General features: G+C 37.9%; 3 protein-coding genes, 1 long non-coding RNA gene and 1 pseudogene across 4 annotated transcripts; 3 read left to right on the top strand and 2 right to left on the bottom strand.

The window, feature by feature from the left end:
* LOC115992299 overlaps positions 1–15949 on the bottom strand; it is a 41196-nt pseudogene extending 25247 nt beyond the window's left edge.
* LOC115992317 lies at positions 306–1002 on the top strand. The gene is made up of 3 exons (XR_004092476.1): positions 306–521; positions 642–803; positions 921–1002. It is a non-coding gene; the product is annotated as an uncharacterized LOC115992317 (long non-coding RNA).
* On the top strand, positions 1181–6183 carry LOC115992279 (protein CTR9 homolog). Its single transcript, XM_031116433.1, has 9 exons — positions 1181–1302; positions 1653–1745; positions 2162–2230; positions 2335–2427; positions 2580–2846; positions 3447–3527; positions 3651–3697; positions 5609–5725; positions 6082–6183. Exons 1-7 carry the CDS (start codon positions 1195–1197, stop codon positions 3675–3677), a joined length of 738 nt encoding a protein of 245 aa, XP_030972293.1. The 5' UTR covers positions 1181–1194; the 3' UTR covers positions 3678–3697; positions 5609–5725; positions 6082–6183.
* LOC115955623 lies at positions 11017–13089 on the bottom strand. Its single transcript, XM_031073829.1, has 2 exons — positions 12929–13089; positions 11017–12319 (listed from the first exon to the last, which is right to left on the bottom strand). Exons 1-2 carry the CDS (start codon positions 13087–13089, stop codon positions 11017–11019), a joined length of 1464 nt encoding a protein of 487 aa, XP_030929689.1.
* A 1818-nt stretch (positions 15950–17767) lies between the features above and the next one.
* LOC115955616 lies at positions 17768–18685 on the top strand. Its single transcript, XM_031073816.1, has one exon. It carries the CDS (start codon positions 17768–17770, stop codon positions 18683–18685), a length of 918 nt encoding a protein of 305 aa, XP_030929676.1.
* Positions 18686–19167: the final 482 nt, after the last annotated feature.

The following is a 19167-nucleotide window of genomic DNA, read 5'->3' as shown; positions in this document are numbered from 1 at the left end:
CCAAGCACGAGCATAGCTCCCACTAGACGTTTGCGTGTTCGTACCCCTCGAGTTGTCCCTACCTCTGATCCCCCTCCACCCACCCCACATCCATCCCTTAGCCCCACAATCCCTTCACCCACCCTACATCCATCTCGTAGTCCCACCATCCCCCCATTGACTCCACATCCTTGTGTTGGGCCTGACATTCGTCCACCCACCCCACGGTCATTTCCCGATGTGTCACCCATTCCATCCTTTGACTTGGGTATTCATCTAACCCCACCTGACATACAGCAGGAGCCACCCTCTAGCAGTATGTCTACTGGCCCTTCATCAGCCATCACCCCACCCCATGTTCATGTTGAGGAAGCTAGTGGGTTACCTGTTCAACAAGAAGGTCGGCCGAAACGCATATCAAAGGCACCTCCTTGTGGGACAGGAGGGCATAAACATGGACACAACGCTGGGCCCGAGGCATCTGACGAAGGACATGCAAGACCTCCTCCTTATTATACGAGACGGCATAAGGTCCAAAAAAGGTAACTGAAATGATACATTTTCAAAGTTTATTTTACAATATATGACCAACTAAAAAGCATTATTTGTCATATAATAATTACTTAATCATTATGGTTTGTTCATTAATTATGTTCATGAAGATGATGATGCTATGAAAAGGCCGGAAGCACCAAAATTCAAGTTCAGCACAATAAAAGTACCAACAAATAACCTTTCCAATGCCAATAAGCTTGGAGGAGGCAGCTTTTAGGTCGATTCTCAAGGCCGAGCAAGCCCCTCTCGATCTCTGGCTTATCATCGCTGTCAGTTCCCTTACTTTTTTATTTTATTTTAATTTCCCCCAAATTCACTCAAATTTTTCACTAGTACTAGTACTAGTAGTAATTTTATTTATTTTTGTCAATGATGATGCATTGCAGAGGGAGTACTTCGAACAATGAAAAGTTGAACAATTCCGTCAAATTTTGGAGGAAGGTTCAGGCCCTGGTAATTTTGTCTCCGACTCCATGATGCTTCTTAGGTTATTTTTCATAGTGTTATTTGATCTGGTCATATAATAACACTGTATTGTTCAACTACTGTATTGTTCAACACTGTATCCAAGTGGATGCACTTTTTGCAGAATTGTTATAATTGGTCTTCATATTTATTTTCTTTTGATCTATCGCTTCTTGTTCATATGCTGGAAAATTGATGACAGGTTTGGGACAAGTACAGTTGAAGTTGGGGGATTTGAGAAGTGCACAGTCAAACTTCGATAAGGTTTTGGAGATTTACCCTGATAATTGTGAGACATTGAAAGTGAGTTAGTCAATTGAAAGTGTTATTTCATGATTTTTAGGCTTGATTGTTTTGTGAATGTAACCTGAGTGAAAATAATTTCCACATCTTCTATGTTCTTGCAATTGCTCTTGCTGGCAACCTTGCCAACACCAGCTGCCGGTGCTACTACCTCATCTTACTAGAATATATTAGTTTTTTCATTTTATTTTTCTTCAGGCAAGAAAATTGCAAGAAAACAAATCATTTTTCTGCAAATGTCTTTAAAGATCATTTGACATGCAATGTCCAAACCAATCAGAAATCTGTTTTTAGCCCTCCAACTTTATCCTTATGGTTCATGTTGAATTGATGTTTCTCTCATGCTATAGGCTCTTGGGCACATATACGTTCAGCTTGGCCAGACTGAGAAGGCCCAGGAATTTATGAGGAAGGCTACCAAAATTGACCCACGTGATTCTCAGGTAGTTGATCCCTTTTATGTTATCTATTGTTTCTTGATGTTTTATTGAACAAGTCTCCCTACCGAGGACTGGTTTGTTGCAACACTATCACCTGTGTCTTGCATTTGTTTGGACGTGTATGGAGGAGTCCACTTTTATTTGCTGAAAATAATTTAATAAGGTATAGTGATATTTGTGTTTTTGGCTAGTTTCATCATTTTGAAAAGGTGAAACAGCTAAATCCTTCTTTTCGTATGATAATGTAGGAATATAGGATGTTTTCTGTATCTTTTTTTGGTTTTAACATGCAAACTACCATGTCCTCTGAGTTGCATGCTTTCAACTTTTCAAGTAAATAGCCAAAGCTAATTCAGTTTGCTACATTCTTCATTTAGCTTCTACTTTTACATCTTAAGATTCTTCTAACTATGATATAGGCATTTTTTGAGCTGGGGGAATTGTTAATTTCATCTGACACAGGAGCAGCTCTGGATGCCTTCAAAACTGTAAGGGCTTCCTATCCATTACTCTTTTGGAGATAGCAAGTGTTAATTCCTCATCCAGTCCTGCAATTTTTCTTGGATAATTGAGACTTCAAATAATGTTACAGGCTCGCAGTCTTTTGAAAAAGGGAGGTCAAGAAGTACCAATTGAATTGCTTAACAATATTGGAGTTCATCATTTTGAAAGGGGAGAGTTTGAGGTTTGTGCCACTGTCAAAGGATTAGATAAGAAGTTACAATTAGTATTCTTTTCCATTGTTCTTGAGTGGGTTTACACTCATTTTTTTTCCTTGGAAAGCAAATTTATTGGTGCAACCAGCAATAATAACCTTGATGTCTTCTTATTTGATAGCTTGCTGAACAATCTTTCAAGGAGGCTCTAGGTGATGGAGTTTGGCTTCCTTTCATTGAGGGTAGTGACAAGTTCCAAGAGATTGATGCTAGTGCATCTGTTCTTCAATACAAGGACAGGCAATTATTTCATCGACTTGAAGATAGTGGTCGCCATGTGGAACTACCTTGGAATAAAGTCACACCGCTATTTAATCTTGCCAGATTACAAGAGCAGTTACACAATGCTGAAACTGCAAGCATTTTGTACCGACTAATCTTATATAAGGTATGTGGTGTATTTCTGTATATGTGCACATACACATGAATCTCGATTAGGTTCTTTTTTATACATAAATATCACTAAGGGGATTGGAATGGCATTAATTAGGATTCTTTGTTAATAGAAACTCTTGTTTAACATTTAGTAGAAATACTTGAGAGATAGTTGGATCAGCCACATGTATCTTGTTCTCCATTTAGCTTTTCCTAGGACGTATCTTTTCCTTCATACCCTCAACTCATAGTTTTCTTGGCCATTTGCGTTGTGTGTATGTGCTCTTTAACTTGAACTGAGCCATCTCCTTTTAATTGGTGCTGTTATTAGCTATGTTGTTTCTTTTCAACCACACCCATATGACCCCAACTGGTTGGAAGGGGCTTACTTTTGACAGTAAATTTGTTGTTATATACATGTATACCGAAAGAGTTGCTTAACTGCAGAATGTTTCTGCATGTTATGAACTTGTTTTATTTATTTTCATCTATGTTTAATTGTTTATAGATTTCTCAACTAGTTTCTGTAATAATTGTCTGATGTTTCATGACCTTGTCCATATATTATTTCATTTGGTAGGTTTTGCTTAATTCCTTTGTTCGTTCTTTGCAGTATCCAGACTATGTTGATGCTTATCTGAGACTTGCTGCCATTGCAAAAGCACGAAACAATGTTCAATTAAGCATCGAACTGGTTGTTAACTTGTTATTAACCATATAACTTTACTGCTTCTGGGTCATTTATTATTATAATATATATAGTGTATATTTTTAACTTATAAGCATTATAAATAACCCTTCTCTGATGAATATCCAGGAGAGGACAATACAGATTCAATTCTAAATACACTCCTTACATACTCGGTGAGTTAGTGATGCAGGGAGTACAATTAAAATTATTTTTGAATTGATTATTTTTATCTTGTACTTATTTGAGATACCTGATCTCATATTTGAATTTTTAAATTGAATTTGTGCTTTAATGCTATTGAGGATTTTTTTTCAATGCAACGTAATTGTGTCTTGATGTAACCTTGAAGCCATTAAAAACAACCTCTAGGAATTGTTTGAGACAGTACAATTTGAATATAAAATCTCCGATTTAAGAGTTTTCTCTAAAGCTTGGTTGTGAAGCCTAGGATTTTCTTCCCTCCCACCCCTCCCCTTTTTTATTTCTTATTGATGCAAACCCGTTTTATAGCGTACTCGAAGTCTTTGTCATAGCCCAAAACTGTGAAAACCACCACTGAACCCACACACCCCACAGTCAAGATAAGGTTGTATAATTTATTCCACCCATTGATATGATCATTCTAAATGAATTTAATACAGTGGGACAACAAGCTTCTTTGGTTTTAGTACAACTCCAAGTGCTCCAAGAGTTTTTGCCAGTGTTAATTGCAAAAGTTCTTATCATAAGTACTTCAAATTTGAGGTCTTCACCAACCAAGGTGTGATGCCGGGGGTACAACCAAAATAATTTTAGATTTTTACTCATTTTATACATGATACCAGTTATTAATTATTGAATTCAAATTTGGGCTTCAATATTGTTGAGGATCTAATGGGATGTAATTGTGACCTTATGTAATCCTTGAAGCCCTAAAAATGAGGCTGGGGGTGGGGGGAGAATCTGCTATAGGTATAGTTTGAGACAATTTTGAATTAAAAAAAAAGAAAAAGTTAAAAGAGTTTTCTCTATAGCTTTGGTGATTCCAAGCACCCATAGGTGGTGTAGCCTAAGATTTTCTTTTTCTCATTTTAATTCTTATTCATGCAAACCCATTTTGCATCACCTATTAATAGCTTCCTAATTCTCAGATGATGTAGTTCCTACTCCTGTCTTGGCTACATAGTACCATGTTATTCCCTGTTCTCTTCATGTAGATTCTATTTCTATGAACTAAACGATATTGTTTAACTCCAAATGCATTTTTTTAAGTAATAAATTAAATAAATATTTTTATTATATTATTTTTGTATAAATATTAAAATATATGTGTATGTATTATTCTTTATAACTAAATAATATAAAATAATAATTACATAAGTAAGTTCTTTTTTTTTTTTTGGTTTTTGGAATCTGCACTTGAAGTGACCAAAGAAATTATTAATAAGTACATTTACAATAATGAAGCAAATTGAGAAAGAATTGATAAAACATATAAAGTACAATTGACTTCAACTATATGAAAGGTCCATCTGTACTATTAATAAAAAATTCCCAGATTTTTTGGGACTTATCTTGCTTGTTACAAGCATATTTATTCTAGAAATTATCACAAACTGCCAATGTGCTGTAGCTCAATTAGCATCTCCTCCCCTTAAGAAGTTTTAGGTAGAGGATGAGGTTGTGGATTCAGGACCCAGGTGCATGTATAACTTAACAATAAAAAAAATGGAAATTATCACAAACCCAACTCAGTAACCTGGTATTTTTGGACTCTTTAAAAATTGGGGATCATCTTTTCAAGAGAGGGGAGAGTGGGGAACTGTAAATATGGATGGTATTCACTTGTAAACTGTTCCAAGACTTACTTACGTTTCGCTCATTCCCTATCTGGTTTGAGTGGCCTAATAAATTGTCTATCACATTGGACTGAAAATTCTCTTCTATGGCTTAATGATTGGCTACCTTGTTAGACCAGAATTTATTGTCTGTGGTCTGGCATATGATTCTATTGTGAACATCCTAGTGCTTCACCTTTCACAACTTGAATTAATCTGCCATTTGGGGTTATCTATTTCTGACCTTTATATTAATTATTTTTGCAGACTCTTGAAACATCTCCTCAAGAACAGCAACATATTGATTCTGATAATTACTCTTTGGATTGTGATGGGAGCTTTCTGGATGGTTTCTCTGATGTTGACAGTTGGTCTGACAATGAGGTAGAGATTTTTTATTTTTTATTTTTTTGGGCTAAACTAATTACTTAGATTATGTTTACTATATGGACTTTTGAACCAATTTTCATCTAATATACCCTTCTGCAAATATGAGCCCACCAGCAACTCTTTATTATGCATGGCTTCCTAGTGGCTCTTGTCTTCCTACCCACCTAGATGGAAATATAATTCTGCAATATTGTTGAAAGTTGTGCAATCATTGATGCACATACGAGGGACATGTAGGATCATGACAATTGCAATTACGTTTTTTGTTTTTTGTTTTGTTTTTTTTGTTTTTTTTTTTTTTTTTGTTGTTGTTGCTGATAATATGCATATACATTGGATCTATCTTGCAGGAAATCACAAATACCGTGTTTGATGAGGATAATAAATTGTCATCCTTAATGAGTATGGGGTACACAAGAGATGAGGCTTCAATAGCAATGGAGAGATGTGGTGCGTATTTTAGTGTTATGCATATTTTGAAATGGTTTAGTTTTTTTCTCATTTTTGTCCTGATCATGTCATATCTTGTGAAGATGTAAGCTTGAGTTCCCCACACCCCAACTACGACCCATAGTGGGGAAAAATTCTTAAGAAGATTTAAGCTTTGGGTTTTTTACACCCTAACAGCCCTGGAAAATTAAAGCAAAGGATCTAGCTGTGTCAGTCAAGTACTCTAGCTATGCTGCATTGCTGCTTGTATTTTATCAATGCTCATTTTGCATAATCCATATCTCACATGACAAGGTATTGGTTGGGGTGTTTAAATTGTTCATCATTTATATTGGTCATTGACACTTTGTTTGGGAGTTCATAAAGGAATGGATTGAGTAAATCATAAAGGAATGGAATAGAATAGAATATAATGCATTTAAGTAACAGAAAGGAATGGAAAAGAAAGGAATGAAGTAACATTGTTTAGAGGTTTTAAAATAAAGGGATGCAAAGGAATGAGGGGTAAGTAACCTTGTTTGGGAGTAATATAGAGGGAAATGCATGAAATCATTTAATCACAATTTTAATATTAGACCCTGGTTTTAAAATGAAGGGCTGAATATATAAGGGTATTTTTTCCATTTATTCATCTTAACATTGTCATTTCAATTACACTTATTTTATAAACATATTGCTTCTTAACAACATTTAGAGGGGCTAAGCCTCATGAAGTTGGGGAGTTTGAAAATGTGTTGTATGATTATATTGTTTATCAGGATCGTATCTATTTTTGAACTTTGCTCTGTACGTAGGGTCCAAGGAAACTGATGAAAAGGCTACGAGGTTCTAAAGTTGGATATCTTGGACTGTTGGACGCCAGAAAATCACTATCGATGGACTGAATCTAAGTGTTAAACATTTCTAGGTTTAGACCATCGATAATGATTTTCTGGAGTCCAACCGTCCAAGCTATCAAACTTCAGAACCTCGTCAGCATTTTCATCAGTTTCCTTGGACCCTACCTCTGAGGTCCACGAAAATGGAGGTGTATCATAAGAAGTCGGGTAGGTGTATTCAATCGATAAGTGGACCAAATGGGGACTGTATGCCCGTCAACTACTCCAGCTCAGTACATGGTCTTCTTCTTCGGGCTCTATCTGGTTGCTTTGGGGACTGGTGGGATCAAACCTTGTGTTGATCAGTACTGCCTTGATGATTTAGGTTAGTTTTTACTGCGTGTAGCGCTGCTGCTTGGTTTTCTTTCCTTTTTGGGTGGACATCATACTATGTTGCTTTTGTCATGGTTTTATTTCTGCGCAAACGGCTTCTCATTTATTGAAATATCTTTGATATGGGTAGGAGCTGGCAGAACCATCGATAAGAGATGCATTTTTTTCTTGCATTCAACAAGGTGCAGATCATGTGATTGTAAGCCCATTTTTTCTCTTCCTTGGACGACACTGGCATCAGGTAGCTCGGCTTACTTTCCTCTGGTGCCTTGATTATAGATATACTGTACCGAATTGGTGACTAGATTGATTTTTTCTTTTTGTTTTAATAAAAATGTTTTGTGTCACTTTACAGGATATTCTTTCGTTAGCTGCTGAAGCTGCAAAAGAACACCCTGATGTGTCATATATTGTTACTACACCTCTTGGTCTGCACGATCTACTTGTGGTATCAAATTTTATCCTTTTCCTTGTATTGGGCCAACATCCGAATGAATGTCTCTAAAGCTTTGCCAAAAGTTTAAATTATGCTTAACTTTCTGATTGGGCTATGTGCTCTAATTTTATAGTGCTTGCTAGTTTTTTAATCTTCACACCATTTATATTTTGCAAAATGTTCCTCATTATTGCTCTTTGTGGGGAACTTATTAATTTCAACTCAAGTTCTCTCCATGGAGAGATCTGGGAAATGCCATTGAACTACAAGTCTCTTGGCCACTCCAGCCGTAACATGCTTTTCCCTTTCTTCACAAGTGGTACTGTTACATAATACTCTTGATTTATTAAATTAAAACTAGACCCCATTTGGGGCCAATCTGGAGTAACCGAGTAACCCCTGCTTTAACATTTTACTAATATTTAGATGGAGAGGCATATGTATCCTTCTTAAATGAAATCTATTTGCTTAATTTTTTAGCTGAAATGAAAGTTGTGTTAGTGGTGCTGATCTGGATGGAACTCATGTAGACAAGTCTTGGTAATTTTGTTTATTATTTAATGTGCAATGACACTACATAGTAGCTGTTATTGAAGTATTGTCACTATAATGATAGATCTAGTCATATTCATGCTTTGTTCACTATAAAGAACTTGTTCTGCCAATAATGCTTTGTTCAACACAAATTACTTATCTTTGTGTAGAATGGTACTGATGACATGACATCATTTCACTGTATGTACCTGCATGAAAGCTTGACATTTTTCCCAACTTTCTCAACTGCATAACAAATTCTGCCCCAGGAAAAAAATTCACTGTTAATTTATTTTTGCTGCACAGTTGCCTTGATAAAGCCGCTGTAGTGTCAGATGCTGAGAGCAACAGTGAGGAATTCTCCAATCCAAGGAGGCTTTGCACTGTAACACAGGTGGAAGAATTGGATACCCGTGATCTGCATGTTTCCAATCTGGGCTACTGGAATTGTCTTTTCTGCTGTTTATGCCCAGATGTGTACAATGTTTGTGGAGCAAGGAATGATGATGGACACAAGCATTGGTTCTTTCACCATTCCCGCAGCCTCTCTCTCATCCTTTGATGTCATCAGTTTTATTTTTTGGGTCCCCATGTATGATAGGGTAATTATTCCAATTGCAAGGAAATTTTTTGCCAAGGAGCGAGATTGTATGACAAGGTTTATATTATGAGATTTGTATTACTGGAAAGGTTTGCTCTGTAGAAATTTGTATTACAAGATTTATATTATGAGATTGTATGCTGGGCATTTACAAAGTTGGACAGTAATGTTCTTGGTGTATTTTATAATAATGTTATATTTAATAATTTCAAAATGCAATACATTTTGTTTTTAATGTACTACATTCACGATTTTTATGCTCTTAGAACTAGTCTACATAGGTGATTACCGAATACAACCCTTTGAATCGAGTTTCTAGTTTACACCTACAGGAATGCAAAACAAATGTAAAAAAAAAAAAAATTTCCCAGTGGAAATCGAGTTTTAGAAACTCGATTTCCAGTAATATATTTACAAAAATGCCACTTCAATTACAGGAATGCAAAACAAATGAAAAAAAAAAAAAATTTCCCAGTGGAAATCGAGTTTTAGAAACTCGATTTCCAGTAATATATTTACAAAAATGCCACTTCAATTACAGGAATGCAAAACAAATGAAAAAAAAAAAAAAAATTTCCCAGTGGAAATCGAGTTTTAGAAACTCGATTTCCAGTAATATATTTACAAAAATGCCACTTCAATTACAGGAATGCAAAACAAATGAAAAAAAAAAAAAATTTCCCAGTGGAAATCGAGTTTTAGAAACTCGATTTCCATATTTACAAAAATGCCACTTCAATTACAGGAATGAATATAAAGTTACAAAAATGCCACTTGAATTACAAGAATGCAAAACAAATGAAAAAAAAATTTCCCAGTGGAAATCGAGTTTTAGAAACTCGATTTCCAGTAATATATTTACAAAAATGCCACTTCAATTACAGGAATGCAAAACAAATGAAAAAAAAAAAAAATTTCCCAGTGGAAATCGAGTTTTAGAAACTCGATTTCCAGTAATATATTTACAAAAATGCCACTTCAATTACAGGAATGCAAAACAAATGAAAAAAAAAAAAAAAAAAACTTCCCAGGAAATCGAGTTTCTAAAACTCGATTTCCATTTGGGTGGCATTATCGCAAATAAATGACAGTAATCAATTTACAAAAATGCCACTTCAATGGAAATCGAGTTTTAGAAACTCGATTTCCACTGGGCACTTCTACCAACCCGAGAGCAAAATTTTTTTAGGGGGAAGTGCGAGAGCAGACTTCCCAGTGGAAATCGAGTTTGAGAAACTCGATTTCCATTGAATGTGGCATTTTTGTAAATTGGTTAGTGTCATTTATTTGCGATAATGCCACCCGATTGGAAATCGAGTTTCTAAAACTCGATTTCCACTGGGAAGTTTTTTTTTTTTTTTTTCCGTTTGTTTTGCAGTCCTGTAGGTGTAAACCAGAATGACTTTTGTCCCGTCCCCTACCATAGTAAAAGATATCCAGAACACATCACATGGTCAGCGGTAAAGAAGTAGATACAAGCATAATCACCAGTCAAGGAGAGAGTACATCAGATGCAAATAATTGGATTCAAACAGTTACTATTCATGGCATTTTAGTTGCCCTTAGCACACAAAAACAGTCAATACATTATCATCGGTTCAAACAAGGCCGCTGTGGTTGAAGTTGGCAAAGTAGTAGCTACATTGCCAATGCCATATCATTGCATTACAGGCAAAAGCTGCACAACGCAATTAATGTAACGAGTACAATGGATAACAAATGTTCAATTAGCACAATATTTAGCAATTAACAAAATAAAAACTAAGTCAATACAACATAGTCTACATAGTCGTCTAACACTTGTCCATACTGATACAACATACTCTACATAGTCACCTATAACATTTCCATACTGATACAACATAGTCTACATAGAATTTGCTGCACTTGTCCATACCGAACATAACCACAACTCCCACGTACAATGCCATTCAAAAATCCAGTCTCCGCTCGCCTGACAACCACGAAGGTACAGTTGTTAGTTTCCAAATGTGAAGAACAACAACCAAATGACATTCTGAGCATATTATATAAAAACAGTGACAACACTTGCCTAGTTTGCAGCACTACCACTTGTCGAAGCCCCATGGGAATTGGGACAGCATCTGCGGTTATGCCCCTCTTGATGACACACTCCACATCGTTGCCTTGGTTGAATCTCTCTCAAGTCCGGATCTTCCCTCCGGCTTCCCCGTTCTCGTTGTATCCCATCCATTTCATTCCTTAATCTTGACTTCACAGGACGACCTTTGCCCCGCAACAGCTGTGGGTTAGGCACCCATCGTGGTCCGCGAACATCCCTCCACAATGACTCTGATTTTGGCACCACAAAATGATGTGAATATGTCTGAATGGCGTTGTTCAAACTGTAACATGGGTCAATATAGCTGGTCGCATCGAGGTGCAGACCTTTAAGAACTTTAATTGCATGTGAACAAGGGATCTTCAAGTTTTGCCACTTCCCACAACCACATGTTTGCTCAATTACATGCACTTCATGATTGTGGTTTCCCCCTCCACCTCTATGATCGTTATACGGGGTAACCACTTGATATACACCAATTTCATGATTAAAATTCCTCAGAGTGTGTCCTGCAGTTTTCTGCTCATTTTTGTTATAGATCTTCATTGCATAATCACTCCACACCTTACCTTGAGAGAGATCAAAAAGAATTTTTTCACGTCGATCGTAGAAATATGCAACAAGTTTGGACCATGTGAACTCAACCATTGCAGCAATGGGCAAACCGCGGGCACCTTTAAGTACCCCATTAAAACACTCAGAGATATTGGTTGTCATTGCCCCGTAACGTCTTCCACCATCCTGTGACTGGGTCCATTTATCAACATCCTCACTCATTAGATATGTGTAAGGCATATAGCGTAGGATGTGGCGATCAGTAGGGTCTACACCCCTCAGTAAATTAATCTCGGCCTCCTTAATGGTTTGCATTATGGACGTGAATTTTGCTTCATGAGTTGCATATCCAGCTTTCAAGGCTAATGCCTTTAAAGTCGGGTCCTTAAATTTTGTGTTGAAGTTGCTAGCAACATGTCGAAGGCAATATCGATGATATACCTGTTCTCTTCCGTCCTCACCTATAGGCCACTCTCGAATGGCGCATTTGATACCTTTATGTCGGTCAGAAATAATGCAAATGCCATCCTCAGGTATGACATGCTCTATGGAAGTCCTAAGACACTCTAAAAACCAACCCCAACTAGGCCCTGACTCCTTGTCTACAACAGCAAAGGCGAGAGGCAAAACCTTTTGGTTAGCATCAGTTGCCATTGCAATCATCAACACCCCTTTGTATTTACCATACAAATGAGTCCCATCAATACTGATCACTGGCCTGCAATATTTGAATGCAGCAATGCATGGAGCAAATGCCCAATATACATAGTGAAGTACCGCAATACCTTCGTATGGCCTAGGTATGGTGTGATAGCTGTACTTGGTACCTGAGTCCTGATCCAAGTATGCCAACAACAATTTCCGCAACCTTTGGTAAGACTCCTCCCAATCCCCAAATATCTTAGCAATTGCCTTTTGTTTTGCGTCCCATACTTTATAGTAAGAAAGCTCATGATTATACTTAGTACGTATGATCTCCCAGAGCTCATCAATACGAGCAGTGTGATTTTGTCGCAATTTTTCCACAATTTCTGATGCAACAAAATTAGAATCCATCATTCTACCGTCTCTTTGCAGGCCAAAGGGTATACAAGTGTGTGGACCCACATAAGACGTGACCACCCACAGACCATTAAGTTTATTCTTCTTGAATGCCCCAACATACCACTTGCAGTTGTCATCAACGCATGCAACGCACAATTTTGTGGTGCTTGACCTCCGGGTTATAAAATTTCTATTATCATTTGCTGCGTATATTGTCAATGCACGTTTCACCGCCGATTTATTTGCAAAAGTCAATCCTTTACAAAAATGCATCCCATCTTACCAAGTACAAACAAATGGTTCTAATAGACGTGAAGGATCAAACATATTTTCCCAAGTATTTGCGTAGAATGAGTCGGCAGGAGGTCTGTAGCCAGTGGTCGTATTTGTATCACGCTGGATGCCAATATCATCGTCTGCATCATCTTCATCATGGAACTCCATATTTTCCTCTTCAAAATGGGGAACGACTTCATGGTCATCCACATCGTTCTCAAGCTCACCTCATTCAATCCTCTCTTCGTACTCATCCACACCATCAATACTTTCACCATCATTCATAGCATGATCTTCATCTTCGTCTTCGTCTTCAACATAGTCTTCGTCTTCGTCATCCTCCTCTAAATGTGTCTCTTGACAATGGAGGGTTTCACCAGTATTTACAACATGATCTTGAGATGGGAGCATATAATCTCCCATTGTATACCCTCCCATTGCAGTGCATCCATCATCAAGGGCTGTAAATTGTAAAGACGTAGTTGTTTGTTGCACCATCTCAGTATCAACTTCCGCAAGCGGCTCTGAACTTATGTACAACTCAGCAGCATTTACTTGGGGCATTTTCTGGATCCTATTAAACATCATCTTCACATGTTTGTCTTCTTTAATCGCCATATACCCGTAATTTATCCATTCATGTAGGACTTCTTGTGGGTAACGATAAATAATCTTGATGTCATACCAAGCAGAGTTCAAATTCAATTCGTCCATTATTTTCAACTTCAAATCATTCAACGTCATCAACTTACGACGTATCATCATGGGGTAGCATTGGATACCCGGCCCTGTAAATGGAAATCCCTTAATCCCCCCAGGATTGTTAAGAGGTCCACCGTAGTATACATTTATATCAATATTCTTCAGATGTTGTGAACCTATTAAAGAGTCAAGTATAATATGTTAGCGACATATTTTTTTTTTCATTTAACATCAATTACAAAACCTTTTCTATCTACTCAAAGTACAAAAATCACAAATTCTCACCCCACAATTGCATATACTCGCCCCACATCACATACAAACACACTCAATCATTATCATTTCGTACTCAAACAAATACAAAAACTAAAAACAAAACTCACCCCTATTACAAAATTTCAACTCAGCTCTAACTAATATAAATAAAAATATCAAACCAAATAACAAGAAAAATAGCCATGATAAAAGCCTAGCAATACAAATATATATCTACAATATTTTTTACTTGTTATAAAATCCTAGCAAATATATACATTAACTTGCAAAAATAGTCATGATAAAACCCTAACAATACAAATATATAACTACAATATTTTTTACTTGCTATAAAATCCTAGCAAATATATACATTAACTTGCAAAAATAGTCATGATAAAAGCCTAACAATACAAATATATATCTACAATATTTTTTACTTTGTATAAATCCTAGCAAATTATATACACTAACTTGCAAAATTAGTCATGATAAAAGCCTAACAATACAAATATATACCTAAATAAATTTTTTACTTTGTATAAAATCCTAGCAAATATATACACTTCCAAATATAACTTCTTACAAACCCCACATTTGCATATTCACATACAAACACACCCAATCATTATCATTTTTTTCCAAAATAAAATAAAAAATAAAAAATCATTAATTATACTAAAAAAAAAATAAAATAAAAAAACTAAACACACAACTCACCCCATTACAAACCTTCAAATCATTCTATCAAAAATATAAAAAACAATATCAAACCAAACAAAAAAAATTAATCATGATACACATACCCATAAAAAAACCTAATAATATATATATATATATATATGTATATATGTATATATATATATATATATATTATATATATTATATTTATATATGAAACTAACAATTAGAGAGATTGAGAAACCTTACCTGACATGAGGATGTGGGGTGAGTTGATTTGAATTTTGTAATGGGGTGAGATTTGAATGAGAGTAAAACAGCACAGCCAGATGCAGAATTTTATGCTGAAATGAAAATGAGTGAGAGGAAGGATGTGGGTAGTGCATGTGTGTACCTATAAGCCAGACAACTGAATGTAACCTACAATGAGTGAGCTGTGCAAACTGCAAAGGCACATGCTAGAGCTGTGCAAACTGCAAAGGCACGTTATAGAGCTGTGCTTGACATGACCAGACGCTAGAGCTGTGCAAACTGCAAAGGCACGTTATAGAGCTGTGCTTGACATGACCAGACATCAGACACTTACTCAAAAATCAAGTTTGTGAGGGTCGTTTTCCAGCTGGAAATCGAGTGTTAGAAACTCGATTTTCACGTGGAAATCGAGTCTATAAGACTCGATTTCCAGCTGGACCATTCTAGGCCAGATCACACAAGAAAATCGAGGCTCAAAGGCTGGATTTTGAGACCAAAATCGAGCCTCTAAGGCTCGAGATGCTATTCAGCAAATATCTTTCTAAGTCTCGCCTACTAACTAGATAGTTTGGTTTTTAAGGCCAGTTGGCCATTTTCGCCCAAAACACAATACAAAGGCAGAGAGAGAATACGTGAAATCTGATCAATTCTAATTTTAATTCATTAGAACAAAAAAATAAAATCTTAAGAAAATTAAAGCTAAATTGTAAAATTTAAAAAAATAAATAAATAAATTGCAACAAAATTATGGTCCCGTTATTTTTGTGCATATATTCCATTTCACAAAACCTGGGCTTCATGTCTATAAAGGGTTTTGTTTTGGAGAAACTATAACTACCCACAAAGCTAAAATAGTATTTCCATGGCAAAAAAAAAAAAATGGAGAACAAGAAACCCTAGAATCTGACTCTGAATATTTTAGACTTTAGATACATAAATTAAAGTTAGAATAATAATTAAAATCTAATGAAAGTTAAGTTTATTTTCAATTTTCTTGAAGAACCAGTTGGTGGGTAGGGAAAACGAGAATGAATCATGTATTATTAATTTTTCATACAAATTTGAGAGAGAGAGAGAGAGAGAGCGAGAGAACCTGTGGGTCTGGGAAAGTAGAAATATGAGCAACAACAAAAATTACGGAAGCTTGTGTTTTAAATTTTAATTTGAAGTATTTGTTTGTTTGGATTTATACTATGAAGTTTTCGGAGAGGGAGTGAGAAACTGCACTTAAAGCTTAACAAAGAATACTCTTGAATTGCTTTCCATTCTCCTTTACAACAAGAAAACACCTCTCTGGTGCTCTCTCTTGCGTTGGCATGTAGGGGCAGTGGCAGTCTTGCGCTCTCCCCTGTTGCAAGAGTTTTAGTGGTCTCCTGTGCACGGTGAGATCAGTACAGGTAACCCCTCTCGACTGATTTTGAGGGTGGGTGGTTTGTTTGAAGGATGTCTGACGAGTTGGAAGCTTTGTGGAATAAGTTAACATTTACGGAAGAAGAGGGAGAGGATATAGAATTGGGAAGTGAGAGCACAAGGGCAGCGAGGGAGATTGGGAAAAATTGTCTGGTGATGAAGATCCTCACGCAGCGTATCATTGTTCTGGATGCACTGCGTAAACATTTGAAAATGTTATGGAAACCGAATAGGGGTTTATGGATATCTGAAATAGATGAGGATTTGTACTTGGTAGAGTTTGGAGATGGCAGGGACAAATACGAATTCTGGAGATGTGTCCTTGGAGTTATGAAAAACAACTAGTACTTCTACAGGAGTTTGAGGGTGAAAGAGTTCCAAAGGATATTATCATAAAGTGGACTCCGTTTTGGGTGCAGATATACAATCTCCCTTTGATGAGCATGACCCGAGAATCTGGCATGGAGATAGGTGGAAAAATCGGAAGGGTGCTCGATGTGGATGTGCCTAAGAAGGGAGTTTAGTGGGGTAAGTATTTGAGGGTAAGAGTCCGAGTTGATGCTACGAAAAAGCTGGTTAGAGGAAAGAAGGTAACCATCGAAGGAGAAGGATCTAGATGGGTGTTTTTCAAATACGAACGGTTACCCAATTTTTGCTACCAGTGTGGGAGACTAGATCATGGCGTGAAAGAATGCAAGGAAATAGCAGGGATGGAAAACAGAGCAGGTGGAGAGGAGATGCAATATGGAGCGTGGCTTAGAGGGGATCCAGGAAGAAGGGGCGGAAGGGATCAAGGAAACATGGGAGATGAGAACGTCAGGAAAGGTAGACCGTATAATGGAGCACCGATATGGAAGAAGCACGGCGGTGACACGCTCCGGAAACAGGGAGGAGAGGAAATGGGTGATACTCACGTGACCGGACTGACCCACTGTCAGGGGGCTGCCCCTAGCGTGAATTCAGTGGAGTTACAAGTGACGGGACAGAGCGAGAAGACCTTGCACGGTGAAGGTAAGGTCAACCTGACAACAGAAAAGGTTAATTGTAACCTTACTCCAAATGGGAAGGATGGCGTACGTCCCTTACTGCCTGAAGCAGACCTAGTGGGTGAGATGTCTTGGGAAACGTCGAAGAGCGAGGATGTAGGCAAGAATACTGAAGAAGAACCGGATAAGCAGGACACACGTAAGGAAGTGGGTAAGGAGTTGGGCTTAAAGTCAAGTGCAGGGGGGTCTTGGGCCAATAACAACTTAAGCCCACTTGCCATGACTTATAACCAAGAAAAGGGTTGGGTCACAGAGCCTTTGGGCCCAACGAGTGGCCACTGGAAACGCCTGGCCAGGAAAGTGACCACTCCAAGCCCAAACAAACTGTCTGGCCCAAGTAAAGCCAAGCGCAAAGGTCAGGTTCCTCTACAAGAGTTAGACCCGAATGTTACAAGCTCAAAACGCAGAAAGGGGAAATTCCAGGAAGATGAGATCACGGACGAGCATGAGAATATGGATGGCGGAGAGGCGGTGGCTGTGGTGCAACACCGCCGAGCCACATGAGTGTGTTAGCTTGGAATTGCCGGGGGTTGGGGACTCTTCCGGCAATCCGTACACTCACTGAGGAGGTGAGGAAATTAAACCCCGTGGTGGTTTTTCTGGCAGAAACAAAGGTGAACACCGACAGGACGAAGGGTTTTCAACAGAAGATAGGTTTTACGCAGGGGATTATTGTTCCGAGTGATGGTCAGAGTGGTGGGTTAGCGATGCTTTGGAGAGAAGGCACGGATATTCGGTTTAAGAGCTGTTCGCACTCGCACATTGATGTTGTAGTTCATGGGGAGAGTAAGAATGGTCCGTGGAGGATTTTCGGTTTCTACGGGCATCCGGATACAAGCAAAAGGCAGAGTTCGTGGCAATTGATAGAAGCCCTCTATGCCCAATGTAGTATGCCGTGGGTGGTTTGTGGGGATTTTAGTGAGATTTTGCATCCAAATGAGAAGTTAGGCTGGAGGGAGAAGGATGCAAATCAGATCAGGGACTTTCGCGATGTTCTCAACAGGTGCGGTCTGGTTGATTTAGGATTTGTGGGGCAAAAATTTACCTGGTGGAACGGACGGCATGGGGAGCAACGTACGCTTCTTCGTCTTGACAGAATGGTGGCCAATGAAGCTTGGCTCCAGCTCTTCCCCGAAGCCAAAGTATTTCACATTTCGATGTCGGCATCAGACCATTGTTTGTTGGCTTTATCCCTGAACAAGAATCAGCAGCAGAAGAAAAGGAAAAAGAGATTCATGTTTGAAGCAATGTGGGTAAGCGAGGCAGAGTGCAAAGAAATTGTGGATACGGCTTGGAATTTGCATACAGAGGAGGCTGCTATGTCCGTCCAAGATAGGCTCAAAAGGTGCCAAAGTAATCTAGTAGGGTGGGATCAGAATAAATTCGGGAATGTGAATAAGAAGTTAAAACAGAAATAAGATCGCCTCCAACAGCTTGAATCCCTTAACTTGCTCCACGATATAGCAGAGGAGATAAGTGCAGCCCGTATGGAATTAAATGAGCTCCATATCAGGGAAGAAATCATATGGAACTAGCGATCTCGGGTACTCTGGCTACAGAATGGAGATAGGAATACAAAATTTTTCCACGCTTCCACCAGCCAAAGACAGTGGAGAAATAGGATTGGAGGCTTGATGGATGAGGAAGGCATTTGGCAAGAGGAACAGGGAGCAACAGAGAAGATCATACTGGAATACTTTTCTTCGATATTTAGTTCCGACCATCCTTCATGTTTTGAAGCAAGCTTGGAGGCTGTGGGCGAAAGGGTGACACCTGAGATGAACGATGTGCTGCTGGGAAATTTTAAAGCGGATGAGGTTTGGCATACGCTCCAACAAATGCACCCCATGAAATCTCCCGGACCGAATGGTATGTCTCCCATCTTTAAACAAAAATATTG

The sequence above is a fragment of the Quercus lobata genome, chromosome 1 (genome assembly GCF_001633185.2).
Source record: "Quercus lobata isolate SW786 chromosome 1, ValleyOak3.0 Primary Assembly, whole genome shotgun sequence".
Classification (NCBI taxonomy): Eukaryota; Viridiplantae; Streptophyta; class Magnoliopsida; order Fagales; family Fagaceae; genus Quercus; species Quercus lobata.
The sequence above is the reverse complement of the archived record's forward strand: the minus strand, read 5'-3'. Positions and strand labels throughout refer to the sequence as shown.

Coding starts and splice junctions, on each gene's coding strand:
- LOC115955623 (XM_031073829.1), bottom strand. CDS start 13,089: ATGGAGTTCCATGATGAAGATGATGCAGACGATGATATTGGCATCCAG. Junction 12,320..12,928: donor GAACCATTTGTTTGTACTTG/GTAAGATGGGAT, acceptor CAAATATTGCAG/GCCAGTGATCAGTATTGATG.
- LOC115992279 (XM_031116433.1), top strand. CDS start 1,195: ATGACAGGTTTGGGACAAGTACAGTTGAAGTTGGGGGATTTGAGAAGT. Junction 1,303..1,652: donor ATAATTGTGAGACATTGAAA/GTGAGTTAGTCA, acceptor CTCATGCTATAG/GCTCTTGGGCACATATACGT. Junction 2,231..2,334: donor CTCTGGATGCCTTCAAAACT/GTAAGGGCTTCC, acceptor ATAATGTTACAG/GCTCGCAGTCTTTTGAAAAA.
- LOC115955616 (XM_031073816.1), top strand. CDS start 17,768: ATGAGTGTGTTAGCTTGGAATTGCCGGGGGTTGGGGACTCTTCCGGCA.